The 14,299-nt window shown below is 39.5% G+C and overlaps 1 protein-coding gene across 1 annotated transcript in view; it reads left to right on the top strand.

Moving 5' to 3' along the window:
* ATG10 (autophagy related 10) overlaps positions 1–14,299 on the top strand; it is a 241,794-nt gene that overhangs the window by 13,716 nt on the left and 213,779 nt on the right. Inside the window, 1 exon segment of the mRNA XM_008711050.2 lies at positions 13,896–14,015. Within this exon segment, the coding sequence (XP_008709272.2) occupies positions 13,896–14,015 (120 nt within the window).

Below are 14,299 nucleotides of genomic sequence, written 5' to 3'. Positions count from 1 at the left end.
TTTTTTTTTTTTAAAGATTTTATTTATGTATTTGTGACGCAGAGAGAGCACTAGACTGGGAGAAGGATCAGAGGGAGAGGGAAAAGCAGACTCCCCACTGAGCGGGGAGCCTCAGGACAAGGACAGCAATGCGGGGCTCAATCCCAGGACCCTGAGATCATAACCTCAGCTGAAGGCAGACACTTAACCAACTGAGCACCAAGGCACCCCTAGCAGTATCTCTTTTTAAACTGAGTTTTATTTTACATGCAGTAAAATCTATTCCTTTTATGAGTTTTGGCAGACAAAACAACGATGTAATCACTAACACAATGAAAGTATAGAACAGTTCCATTACCCCCCAAAATTTCCTCAAGCTCCTTTTCAGTCAACCCCTTTCCTTGGTCACCATTGATCAGTGTTCTGTCCCTTTTAAAGAAATTTTTATTTTGAAATAATTATAGACTCGCAAGAAACTGCAAAAATAGTACAGAATCTGGTGTACCGATCACCTAGCTTTCTCCAATGGTGACATCTTACATAACTGCTGTACAAGATCGTAACCATGCCTGTACATTTGAAGGCAGGTTTTCCTTTCACTTCTTTGCCTGTGTTTACTTTTTTCTTTTCACACAAATTTAATTCTGTTGTGTTAAAAAGAGCAGATGCTAGTTTTCCCTCAGATGTCTGCTGTTGCATTTTCAGTATTTCAGTTCCATCACCCCTGTTACTCCTACATCTTTCTGTGGTCTTTTCTTTATTCCACTGTCCCCCCTACCCTCATTTTATTCTGCTGCTAGATTTTTTTTTTTTTTCCTGAGCTTTGTGCCACAGATGGTACTATTGTAATTCCCGAGTTGCTAACTTCTACCTCGGTCCTTAGTTTTAATAGGAGGTAGTCGTGTTTGTGCTTAATTGTTGTGCTTACAACAGTTTTACAGTGTGTGTATGTATGTTAGCCCGCGTGGATCTCCAACCTCGGAGAAGGTTCTTGCTCAACCCTTTCTCCATTAGTCACTCATTTATTTTCCAGACATTGGCTATGTGATGGAAGAAAGGGTGCAACGGCCGTTAAAACCGCTGGCACCCCCCACCCCACCCCAGGTTTCGGCTCGCCGGCAGCACCTCCCCAATGCACCGCCTTTGTGGACGCACAGCCGGCGGTTCAGTTCCTGGGGCCGGTGAGGCGAGGGGCGGGGCCTCGGCTCCTTGGTCCGGGGCAGCAGGAAGGTCACGCCCCCTGGCCCGGGTCCTGCGCGCGCGGCCCGCAACGTCAGCCACCCGCGCGAGCCGGGCCCCATGGTGCGCGGGAGGTCCAGGTGCGCATGCTCTGATTCGGTCGCTGTGGTGGCAGCGGTGGCTACGGGGGAGGGCTGGGCCTCCGTGTTGGTGGGCCTCTCTGGTCGTTCTCTCTGCTCACCTGCTATCGTCTCCGTGGCCCCTGGGAACTCATCACTCCCTCCCGGGGCCGCTGGCTGGACGGCAGCTGGCAGACGATGTTTCCTCGCCCCGTCTCCCCTCCCCGCCCCGTTGCCCGCTGCGCTGGGCTGGGCGGCGGGGTCAGGGGCAGAGCGGAGCGGGGTGAGTATTCCCACAGCCTTTGCTGGTCCCTCTTCCCGGCTCTGCTTCCCGCACGGTCCTCACCCCACTCCTGGGATGGTGAGGAAGGGCGGGTGCGGGTAGGCGGCAAACAGCCCAGCCCTGAACAAAAGACTGGGAAGCGGGGCTCTCACCAGTAAAATGCAGGCGGGTCCCGGCGGTCTTGGGGCGAGTGGTTGGGGGGGTGACGCAGGGGGAAGGAAGGCCCACACCCAGTGTGACCGGCACTCTTGGGCCACTACTAAGCGCTCACGCACAGCGTGGATAGTCACTGCCATGTGTTTAAAACCTGCGAAGGGATAGCAAGTCTTTGTGTAACCTTGAAACAAAGGGCATTAAGTTGCCGGTGTTTCCAATGGCCAAGTCCCACTTAAGTTGAAGGGGTTTCAGATTCATTAAGAATCAGGAGGAGTAAGTTAATATTTATAGCCAACAATTTTTCTTCTCCCAAATAACCTGTGTACTCATAGTATGTGAACTCATGAATGGGGGGTAGTTAACTGATTTATAGAAACATTTATGATAGCAAAAATTATAAACATCTAGGAAAAGCAGAAGATTAGCTCAGAATGGAACCTTGTCTAAGAGGCCCACCTGAGGATGAATTAATTGTCCAGGGGACTCTACTCTTGCTTGACATAGTATTGATTAGGGCCCAGCAGTTACTTTGTGTGTGTGTGTGTGTGTGTGTGTGTGTGTGTAATGGAGATGCAAGTTATTTCTGACTGGGGGAAAAAACACTCCTGAAGATTGTGGTTTTATTGCCCTAAGATTTTTCTAATTTTTACCATTCAGCTTGCTCCATGATGAGTTCAATAAACCTTTGCCACCGGCTCACTTTGGGTGAATCATGTTTATAACTTAAAAAACTTACAATTTAACAGTGGCCTCACTCTTTAGTGGCAAAAGCTTGAGTTTATACTTTTTAGAATTGGAAAACATAGGCCCTTTGTAGTACTCTGCAACATTAGATGACTCCAAGTAGAATCCTTAACTTCTTGCTTCTGAAAAGTCAAATATGGACAAAAGGAAACGTTTACAAAATGAAAATTTTAATCAAAAAAGAAATGTTGAGCATTGAGAAATTAAAATTAAGGTATTGTAATTACAGGGATTAAAAATCATTATTGGTATTTTAATTGAAGTTAGTGGAAACAGTTTCTAGTTCTACACTGGATTCATTTGGATATAGGTAGACTATTACAAGATTATTTCTCCTCCCTTTGTCACTTCCTTTCCCCTTTTATTTAATATTAACTGAGACACTGCTACATCATGAAGCAATCAAGTTGGGCATAACATTTTATGACAAATTATAAATTGGTGACAGTTCTTAATGCTTATAAATTTCTGGGAAAGATAAGCAACCCTTTAGGAAAAATATATCAGGTAAAGTTTACATAAGTAGATTGTTTAAGTCTGGGTTTGATTTGATTATTAATATCTTTGAAGCCTAGAGGTGTGTTTGAGACCCTGGCAGCAGTGTTTGAATCATAAATGTCGTAAGGAACCATAACAACAACAAAGTGCTGTAAAGATTATTTAGTGATTATGTGTTTAAAACCAATGTCTTCAGGGGCTAAGCAGACTGGGTATGAAACTATTGGAAAGTAGGGGAATGGAGAATAAACATTACCTAAAAGCATCTAGAGTAGGGAGAGGTTGCTGAAAACTGGAAAACCAGAGGCACCTCTAAGGAACCTGGTACTTCAGGCCTTGAAGTGCTGATCTAATACGTTTACAGAACCCAGGAAGAGTACTTACTAACACAAGTTTAGCTTTGAGGTTAGGGTTATTTCATATCACTGTCATGTAATAGCCTTCAGGGAAAACTTTTAAAATCATCTCCACCTACCTCAAGGACCTGCAGTGGTTTCTTACTGTCTGCTGCTTTAAATGGAATTTCTTCAGAGTTTTAGGGTTATCAGTAAACTGCTTTCCTTCATCCAACTCACCAGCCTTCCCATAAAGTTCTCAGCTTCTTGGTGGCCAAAGGAAAGAAGGAAGCATACTACTTCTCAGGAAAAACAGCTTTCTTGGAAGTAAATATTTATTGAGTCAAATGAAGGTTGTGATCTCAGATTTCAAAGATACACTAAGAAACACTATGGTTAAGTTTTCTAGACTTTTGTTAAGTTTTAACCTACTTCCCAGTGTTTCTTAAAAGGGTGCTCAACTGGCATTTGTATGGGGCCATCTCATCCATTGTTGAATGCTCATTGTATCTGGTCCCTGAGCACTAAATTGCAGTAGCAAACTACAACCCCTCCTCTTTGTGATAGCTCACTATGGTCTCACTCATTTCCAAATAACCCTTTTGAGAATGGTCCCTCCTAATGTTGGGAACCATTGGACCATATCTGCCTGTACTTTACTACCCAATTTATGCTCAAGTGTTGCCATTTTATTTTTAAAACTTAGCAAGCTCTTTTCAGGCCCCTGTGTTGAGGAGCTCTTCCATCTTTTTGGCACGGCTTTATCTCTACGTGGTAAACCCTTATTCACATATAAGTTCTTTTTTTTTTTTTTTTTTAAGATTTTATTTATTTGACAGTGAGAGAGGGAACACAAGCAGGGGGAGCCAGAGAGGGAGAAGCAGGATCCCTGCTGAGCAGGGAGTCTGGTGCCAGGGTTCTATCCCAGGACCCTGGAAACATGACCTGAGCCGAAGGCAGATGCTTAACGACTGAGCCACCCAGGTGCCCCCACATACAAGTTCTTAAAGAACTGAATTCAAGTCTTCCAGAATCCCTCTTTTAGAGTCTTCTCTGATTTTCTTAGGAAACATTTGACATTCCTTTCTATGAGGACACACACAGCAAAGTGCTAGGATATTGTAGGTACCAAGTGAATGAATAAAAGCTTGTGGAAATAAGAAGGTACATTAATCTAGTTTTAATGAAGACTTTGTAAGAAGAAAAGGGGAATGTCTCTTTCATTAAAAAATGTCCAACTACTGTTTTTTTTTTTTTTTAAATGGCATTTGGTAGTATACTTTAAAAGTGCATCGTTCTATCATCTATTTTCAGAGTAGCATTGAATCTGTAGCTTATGATACAGTGCTGATTTTTTCTGTATCTTCTTATTTGTTGAATAACTTTGGCCAGACTCATACACCATCAGTTCCTGGTTCTGGCCTAATTAGCGTACATACAGACTAGAGTTAGCTCTTCAAATCACACTCACTATTCAAAAGTAGCGAGAGGGGCACTGGATAGTGCAGCTGGTTAAGTGTCCAACTCTCGGTTTTGGCTTAGATCCCGATCTCAGGGTCCTGGGATCGAGCCCCATGTCAGGCTTTGTTCTCAGAAGGAGTCTGCTTGAGATTCTCTCTCTCTTTCCTCTGCCATCCTGCTTGTGCTGTCTGTCTGTCTCTCTCGAATAAATAAATCTTAAAAAGACACACAAAACCCAAAAGTAACAAGAGAGTTGGTGGATCAGTTTAAATCATCAACAGTGATGGAAGAGTTTCACTATGTGCTTGCAGAGAAGTCTTGTTTTATATAAAAATATGATAATATAAAAATAATGACACATATCAGAAAGATTAGATGTCATATAAATCTTTTGTTTGGGTGGGAAAAGACGAATTGGTGAATAAGCTTGAAAGTTGAATTGAAGAAATGTACTATAGAGAGAGATATATAAAATAGATTCACTTAAAATTTTTAATTTTTCTTTTATTCATTACAACTTTTATTTAATGTTTATAGTGTGCCTAACTTTGTTGTAGGTGCTAAGATACAAACTTGTAAGTCAGAAATTCTCAGATGTGTAGACATTCCTCTCTTGACTTGCAGTGTTTCTTGCTGTGAAGGAGATGGTGGAGGCTACCCAAATTTTTGTTCCTTTGTAGGTAAACTCTTTTTTCTGCCTGCGTCTTTGTTTTTTCTTTTTCTTTTTTAAATTAAGATATTCCATTAGGCTACCTCTAGGCATAGTTGTTGTTGTTTTTCCCCAACAGTTTTCTCAGAAACAAAGTGAATCCTCTCAATTTAGAAGAGTAAATATGTTTGATCTTTTTTTTTTTTTTTTTCCAGCTCAGGAATACTTTTTCAATGGTATGTTTGCTTATGATTTCAGTTCAGAAATGCCAGTTATTTGTAGATTGGATTTGTATTCTTTGTCCTCCTTATCAATCAATATACTTTGTTTTCATCTTGGTCCTTTCTCTTCTGTATTTGGAGAGCATCTCACATGTATATGCTAAACTACTAATTAGATTTCTTCCAGCTTCTGTACTTCTCTCTATTGCCTTTCATATAGAATTTAAATTTTTACTATTATTATATATTTGAATTCCCTCCCAGTTTTTTCTTATCCAGTTTCTTTTTTACTCTCAGCTGTTGTTTCCCACCTCATCTCTTGCTTTTAGAAGCTGTGTTTTTCTTTTCCCTTTGTCTTTTTCAGTTGGGAATGTAAAGTAGATAATTTCCAAGTTTTTCTCCTGATTCCCAGTGTAAGCCCACTACAGAAGCAAGCTTTCTCTCTTCCTCTATATGGCAGTGTTCTTTCTTATGGTTGAAGAGCATTGTCTTGGTCCCACACTGTTATTGATGTTTTTGATTTTCTTAACTTGACAGAAGAGGGACTTGTGTAGGGATGGTATTGTTTACTCTTGTCAGAGTGAGCAAGCTCTCTGCGTCACTCTCATTACCTCTAGGTGCTGAAGGACTCTTCATCTACATGTGAGGTAGGAGAGTTGTTTGAAAGATACAACCAAATTTCTGAATCATAGGTCTTTCTCTACTCAGAAGAGGTCTTCCTTTGCTATTGTTTAATATTTCAGTCCTGTGTCTATAACAAGGGGATTGTTTCTGTGTGATTTGAAACGGTTTATAGTTTTTTGAGTTTTTGCAGGGAAAGTGGTAGTGGTGAGGCTGTAATCTTCTGAGGGCGCATCCTGTTCCCACAGCCTCCTGTTGCTGACTTTACAGTGTAGTATGCATTGCTCCACTTGGCTTCGCCTCCTGTTTCTGGCCATGAACATTTTATTATTGAGAGAGAACTGCCTTGAAAGAGAATTAGCAATGGACTTGGAAGCCAGTAGTGGAGGGGGCACCTCAGGGTCCTTTGTTTGAAGGAAATGTAGAATGGGGTAGAATGAGATGCCTTTCTATGCTCTTCCTAACTGGACCTCCTGCTGCAGAGGCTGCAACAAGCCTCAAGCTACCAATTAACCTTCTTCAGTTCCAGTCCAGGTATAATGTTGTATCCTGTTTAAACTTTATTTGCAATATGTATTTCACTGGGAAGGCAAGGAGAGAGTGCTGAGCTTACTGGTTAGTTGCTGTCGAGACTGAGCCCAACTTTCTCCCATTGCTTCTTCCCTGTGCTGTTTATTGGATTACTGGGTCTGTTCCTGCTGTGCCCCACCCAGGCGGTCAAATGCCTTGAAATGCAGGTCATTCACTAGCCCTATCGAAACAATCCATCTTTTGTCTCAGTTTCCTAGCACGATCCTTCCTCAGAAGTATGTGTGGTGCTAATTACAAATGTTTGTTTGGGGGGCTTCAGAATCAGGTAATCTCTCTGGCCTGGGCCTTAGATTCCACATTTGAATTTGTACCCTGGCTGCTTCTTTCCTCTCTGAAATTTGAGGACCACTGCCTAAAGACCCTGCTAGGTAAGCGGTTATCTAAATGAATTCAAGACAAATTCTCATAAAGGTACTGGGTTCAGTTTACCTCCCTAGCTAGTAATTGCATGTTTTTGTTTGTTTGTTTTTTAGGAAAGGTCTAAATTTATAATAACGTGAAATTGTTACAGGGAGGGACAAATGCAGAGGAAATTGCCTACTTTTATTAGTTAAAAATAATCTTTAATGTTTAAAGGTATTCATAGTATATTCTGTGATAAGCATGTTTTTTGTAAGTGATCTTAAATTCTGGGGAAATTTATATTTCTTTAAGTGTTTTAGTCTCACTATGATTCTGGTGTATACTGATTTATAGGTTCATCAAACGAAGTGTCTCTGACTGGGATGCCTGGGTTGCTCGGTTGGGTAAGTGTCTGCTTTTGGCTCAGGTCATGATCTCAGGGTCCTGGGATCGAGTCCTGCATCGGGCTCCTTGTTCAGTAGGGAGCCTGCTTCTCCCTCTGCCTGCCTCTCTCTCTCTCTGACAAATAAATAAAAATATTTAAAAAAAGGAAGTATCTCTGACCAAAAATAAAATAAAATTAAATAAACACAAAGAACCAGTTCCCCACACATTAGATTAAAAAGCACATAAAAAAAGTGGAGAACGGTAGTGAAAAAAATTGTTTTTAACTAAAAAGGATACTTTGAACAATGATTATACACAGTATTAGAATTTACTGGGGCTATTTTCTGAAAAGATAATTAGTAGCAGCAGAATAAGCTTCACAGTGTCTAGTCTTAGGGCTAACCTCTAGTTTAGAAAGACTGCTTTCACTTGGTGGGGAGAAAAATATTCTACCTTCCCAAGCTTTAGCCTCTGCTGAAGCAGTTAAAAGAAGGTTTTGATTGTTTGGGCTTGAGAAAAAAATCGAATAGCTTTCCAGCAGGGGTAAGGCTCAAGCAAAACAGATGCATTAACAACTTATATTTTATGGCATGAAAGAGCTCGAACTCATTTCTAAGTTTTACTTATAATAAAAAATGAGAGGTTCATTGTTTAGGATGAGATGAGAATTGAAATTAGTCTTTCTACTGAAAGTTCACTTGTGTTCTGTTGTCATCTCTAGTCTGAATTTAAGATAGCTTAAGTCTGGAAATGGAGGCAGGTCTAAGGGATTTTACATTTGCAAAATAAATTCTTGCCGCTTTTGCTTAAACTGCAGTTGTGGTTATTTCCATTTTTAAAAAAAGATTTTATTCCTTTATTTGAGAGAGAGAGCACAAGCAGGGAGAGGAGCAGGCAGAGGGAGAAGCAGGCTCCCTGCTGAGCAAGGAGCCCAATGTGGGGCTGGATTCCAGGACCCTGGGATCATGACCTGAGCCGAAGGCGGATGCTTAACCGACTGAGCCACCCTGACATCCCAAGTTATTTCCATTTTTGACTGTAATTTCAGCCATCTCATAGTAGGAAGTTCTAATATTCTAATTTCTGCCTCTAATTCTGTCTGTGAATTTGGTAGAGGACGAGAGAGTGTTATATATTGTATTATATATTGAAAAGTACATATGAAAATGTTGATTGTATTATATTTTCATTTTTAATGAGTTGAAATATTCTTACTTGAGCAAAGAGACAATAATTATTCAGTGATATTTCATTATGGCATATTACGATGATTCAAATTAAGATGGATATCATTTTAATATAATATAGTTCCTAATTTTGTAATCAAGCCTGTTTATATTATTATATGTAACATCCTTCAGCAAAGCCCAGTCCTTAGATAATTTTTAAAGTATTCAACCAAATATTAATTAGTGCTTTGATGTGCTGTCATCTTGTTAGTGGCACAGTGCTGTTAATTAGATAAACTATGGCTATTGAGTGAAATTTTATGTTTCGACTAACATTTTGAATAGTTCAGTAAACCTCAAGTAACCCGGGGAGCTTTGGGAATGGAATGTTTTTACTTTAGTTTAATTTTGTTGTAAAGTAGGGGTTTGTTTGGAATTTATAAAATATGCCAAAATGTACTAGTCTTTTTTTATGAATTAAATTCAATTTTCATTTGATTTAGTATCTCTCAATATATGTCAGGGTCGTTGTATAGTTAGAAAAACTAATTTTCTGACTGCTCCATTTTGGTTTTCCTAGTCTACTTCTGTATCCTCTCCCTGAGTGATCAAATGTGTTCTGTTATATATATTGTTGATTTAGAATCAATATTTCCGGCCCAGATTTCTCTTTCTTTCTGAGTTCCAGATCCATCTTAAAATGCCTGCTAGATTCTCTTCACATGGGTATTCCACAGATGTTTCAAACTCAAAATCAATAAGATGAAATTAAGTCCAGCTCACTCCCTAAACCTGTTCTTGCTCAGTGCACCACCACCTACAGCAAAGAGCAGGGAATCTTTCTTGAATCTTTTCTTTCACAGATCCCTCACATATCAAGATCCACCAGTTGTAATGAGTACACTATCAAAATGTCTTTTGAATCCCTCCCTCTTCTACCCTACTTCCAGTCTTTGGCTCTGTTTGGAATCATTTTGTCTTTCCTGGATTATTGGAAGAGATTTCTAACAGGTGTTCGTCTAGTCAGGCAAGACCTGTAGTCTCCACTGGAAGCCAGAACGCAAATCTGATCAGTTTACTCCCACTGTCAAAACCTTCAGGCTAGTAGGCTCTCCTTCCTCATCAGCACTGGTTCTCCTAATACCCTTCCTCTCCCTCTGTATTTCAGTCAAGCAGGAGTTCTTTGATTACTGGACCTTCCCTTATATTCAGATTTTTGTGCATTCTATTCCTTTGCCTCCTTACTTTGCTAAATTAGCTTCTGTTCTTCCTTTTAGTATCTTCTTAGGTGTCACTTTCTCAACTTGTGTCTGCACTTAACGAGGATTCGGTGTGTAACCCGGAGATCTCTTTCACATACCTGAAACGTTTGATGACTGCCTCAGTAGAGGCCCCTGCATTTTATTGTCTCTTATATACTTAGAATTCCTGCACTTGGTGCTTTCTTTTCCCAAACCTGTTCTCCCACTGTTCTCCTACCTTCTCAGATTTTCCATTGTGATCTCAGGAGCACACATCCCTAGCAAACAAATTTACCTAATCCTTAACCCATTATTGTCTTTACTGCATTCTGTGGAGTAAGTTAAGTGTTCCCAGAAAAAGAATTTTATGGTCAAAAGAGTCAGGAAACCCTGATTTCCATCACAGTGTATATTGTGAATCTCCAGGGTGGGTGTGGCGAGTGGATATAGTGTGGATCAGTTTCCACATCTCACATGGCGTTAACATCTTCACAGGTCAGTACTTCCACTAACTAGTTTCAAAGGAAATTTGGCTTTGAAACAAAAAACAAGAAACAAAAACTGAACTCTTTAAGTGGAAGCTGCTCCTTCCTCCACCCTACAAATTTTAGGGTATGGAGATTGCTGGGAGCCCCCACTTCCCCAGAGCGAATTTTAGGTCACTGCTTCTTTGGCCTCATGTAAATATCCCTGCTCCTTTGGGGCTCATTTGAAGGTCTTTTGAGGAATTTTATATCCTATGAAATTCAGCTCTACCAGATATGGCAAGCTAGGTTTTTTCCTCACATATTCACTGGTAGTGTCACATATCCCTATTTTCCTGGTGGTGGCTGCTTTTAGCACCATCTTGAGAAGGAATCCAAGGCTGTGTTTTGGCTCATTAGGATCACTTGTATTAGTTTATTAGTGATTATTCTTTTTTTTTTTTTTAAGATTTTATTTATTTATTTGACAGAGAGAGAGAGACAGCCAGCAAGAGAGGGAACACAAGCAGGGGGAGTGGGAGAGGAAGAAGCAGGCTCATAGCGGAGGAGCCTGATGTGGGGCTCAATCCCATAACGCCAGGATCATGCCCTGAGCCGAAGGCAGACGCTTAACCGCTGTGCCACCCAGGCGCCCCTATTAGTGATTATTCTTGATGGATTCAGCATTATATGCCATGTATCGCTTATCATCTCTGTCCTCTTCCATCTTCTACCATTTGTCCCTTGTCATTTACAAATCTCTTATTTGATCTTCCATCTTCTTTAAAGAGCACTCCACCCCCACCAACTCTCCAGATAATTCTGAGTGACTTCAGCATCCATGTGGAAAACAGCAAACATAAGCCTCATATTTTTCTAAACTTCCTGAGCTCCAGTGACTTTTATCTGTAAGTTTATATACTTTATATACTTGCTGAGACCTCCTGAAGTTCTCCAGTCTCAATGTCTTCTGGTCTTCCCTTTCCTTCCTTTCACTATGGTTGTTCTTAGCCGTTTTTAGTATCTAATATTCTTTGATACTATCATGTTTTCCCAGCCCCTTCAGTCTTCTCTTGGTGTCTTTACTTTCCTACCTAATCTGGAACTCTGAGCTATGCTCCCTAGCATATTTTATTTCTTCTTCTACCTTTATCCTTCCACAGAATCAATCCAGCAAAACCTCAATTTTGCTCGTGTGCTCAGTGCAGCTCCCTGCTGGTTCCTATACCTGGGGACCTGAGTACTGACAACAGTAATCACAACAACCTTCCAGTCCAAACTCTTGTGTGGCACATAAGTCTCCCTTCAAAAAGTTTATTACTCTTCAGTCTTGTACGTTTGAAACCTTACCTCTGCCATTGTGCTCCAATAGAGGGCAGACGAGTTTAACTTGCATGTGACTAGACTATATCTACCTACACTTTCTGCATCACGTTTGTTAAGATCAGACTTGGAGTTCTCTACACCCTAACTTGCCTTTGTTCATACCGTCCTCCGTTCTTGGACCACTGTTCTAACTCTTGTGCTTTACCTAGTGACAATCTGCGCTACAAAAACTCTTATATACCTTAAAGATTCATCTTCATGCCCACCCCACATGCCTTTGCACACTCTCCCCACTTGGTAAGGGATTCCATCATTTGTATATACTTTAAATGGAAGTCCTGTTTTCCAATGCTGTCAGGATTGAGAGTTGAGCAATTAATTGAAAAAGTTGATTAAAGCTAGAGTTAAAAAAAATACATGCAGACATGAAACATTTTATTTCAACTTAAGAGCAGAAATACATTCCTTTGTCAATTATCTCATGTATGACCGAGGGATTTTCTTTGAGTATGTGCGCTTGAATGGAATTCATTATTCCTTCATGAATACACTGAACCCAGAATGCATCCTCTAGATTTCCAAGCTATTTAAAAGAAAAAACTCAAGCTATTTGTGTAGCAATCTGAGCATGGAATCCTAGATTTGTATGGGTTTTCCCCCACCAATCTTTTCAGGTGCATTGACCTACTTCAATAATAGTTTTTCGTATGGAAACTTACCTTTATAAAGTCTTTCCAAGGCATTAATTAATAGAAATAACAGGGTTTTTTTTCTTGTATTTTATTGGTTTGGTGTGTGTAGCATTTAATTAAAGCATGTATTTATAATATACAGATGTGGTTTGTGAATATAAACTCAACTGACGGGAGCAGAGGTGCTCATGATCAGCATATTGTAGACATCAGTGTTTACCGAGGGAATGGATATTATGTCGGTTAACTTGGCAAGTTGGTTGAATGGATGTTGGTTAAGAGAGTTTCTACTGTAATGACTTTATTGCTTATCTCCCTTCATCACAATGTGAGCTCTTACAAGGCAAGGACTATATATATATATATATATATTTCATTTTGTGTATCTAACCTTCACCTATGCACAATACCTACTGTAGATATTCAGTGTGTGTTTCTTGGATGAATGAACAAATTCTTTTATAGGTCATACTAAATTTGAATAATTAGAAAGAACACTGTACTGAGAATCAGGTAGTATAGATAGGTCATTGGCCTTGGAGCCAAACTGGGGTTCGAATCCTTTCTCATTTGCATTTCTTGAGTAGATTACTTTCTCTTATTCATTTGGGGAATGGGGATAACAACAGTCTTTGGGTTGTGAGAGGGTTAAACGGGGATGTAAAGTGTTTAGCATAGTGCTTGAGCTAGTAAGCAATCAACAAGTGCTAATTTCCCTGATCATGCTCATCACCAATGAGGAGAATGTTGGGGATTCACTTGGTCTAACTTTTCTCATCAAAGGTCTTGAACTATATAATTTACCTGTTTCCTTCTGGCTCTAAAATTCTCTTTTTATAAACAATGGTTCATGTTTTGGACAGATTTATATAAGAAATATGTGGCTATTCCTTGATTTGTTAAATTTGTAGATTCAATAGAGTAGGTGATTACTCAGTAATCATAACCTTACACCTTGAAAAACCAAACTTCTCAGGCTTTAGAAAATCACTTGATAGTGAGTTGAACTCTAATAAAGTGTGAAGAACAGCTCAGCTCTACTAACCACTGCCACCCTTATCTACATAAGAGCTAAATAAGGTGGAAAGTAGAGAAGGAAGCTCTGAAGAGATTGTTTGGAAGCATTAGCTTAGAAGAAGCGAGATAAAATTAAGCTCTTGAAGCTAAATTATGGACAGATTTAACTTTTTGAACCATAGATGTGTATTTGTTATAAATCTAGGTTTTAAGTGTTCATGTTGATCACATTTTCTTTCTGATTAAAAAATGGGGATAGGGTGAGAAAGGTGGAAACATAGTGCTTTTTTGGAATGGCTCTGAGGATATTTTCCATTCTACGTCCCAAAGTTTGGTTTGTTTAAAGAAGTAAGTGATTTAGCAGAATTCCTTTTAGCATTCATTCTACAGCTCATGCTTATGCTTAGTTTTTATATTGCAGTTATCATCTAGTATGGAAGAAGATGAGTTCTTCGGAGAAAAAACATTCCAGAGTTTTTGTGCAGAATTCATCAAACATTCACAGCAGATAGGTGATGGTTGGGAATGGAGAACTTCGAAGGTAAGAACAGAAACTTTTATTTTCTATTTTAATAAAGTTTTTTTTTCCTTGCTATATAAAACCTCAGTAATTGAAACTAATGTATGAAAGCGAGTTTGATTTAGTAAAAGGCTTAAATTGAAGAATGTTTTAAAACAGATGTCCATTTTATTGTTTCAACTATATATACTCCTTATAATTAGGCTAATGAAGTATTATCTAGAAAAGTCCTTAGGTAACCTGCTTTAATTTAATAGATAAGAATGCTTAGCGTATTAATTATCTGAATGTAAGCAGATGCTTCT

This window comes from Ursus maritimus, unplaced genomic scaffold, assembly GCF_017311325.1.
Source record: "Ursus maritimus isolate PB19 unplaced genomic scaffold, ASM1731132v1 scaffold_5, whole genome shotgun sequence".
NCBI lineage: Eukaryota > Metazoa > Chordata > Mammalia > Carnivora > Ursidae > Ursus > Ursus maritimus.
Note: the sequence above shows the minus strand (reverse complement) of the source record. Positions and strands in the feature narration are given on the sequence as shown.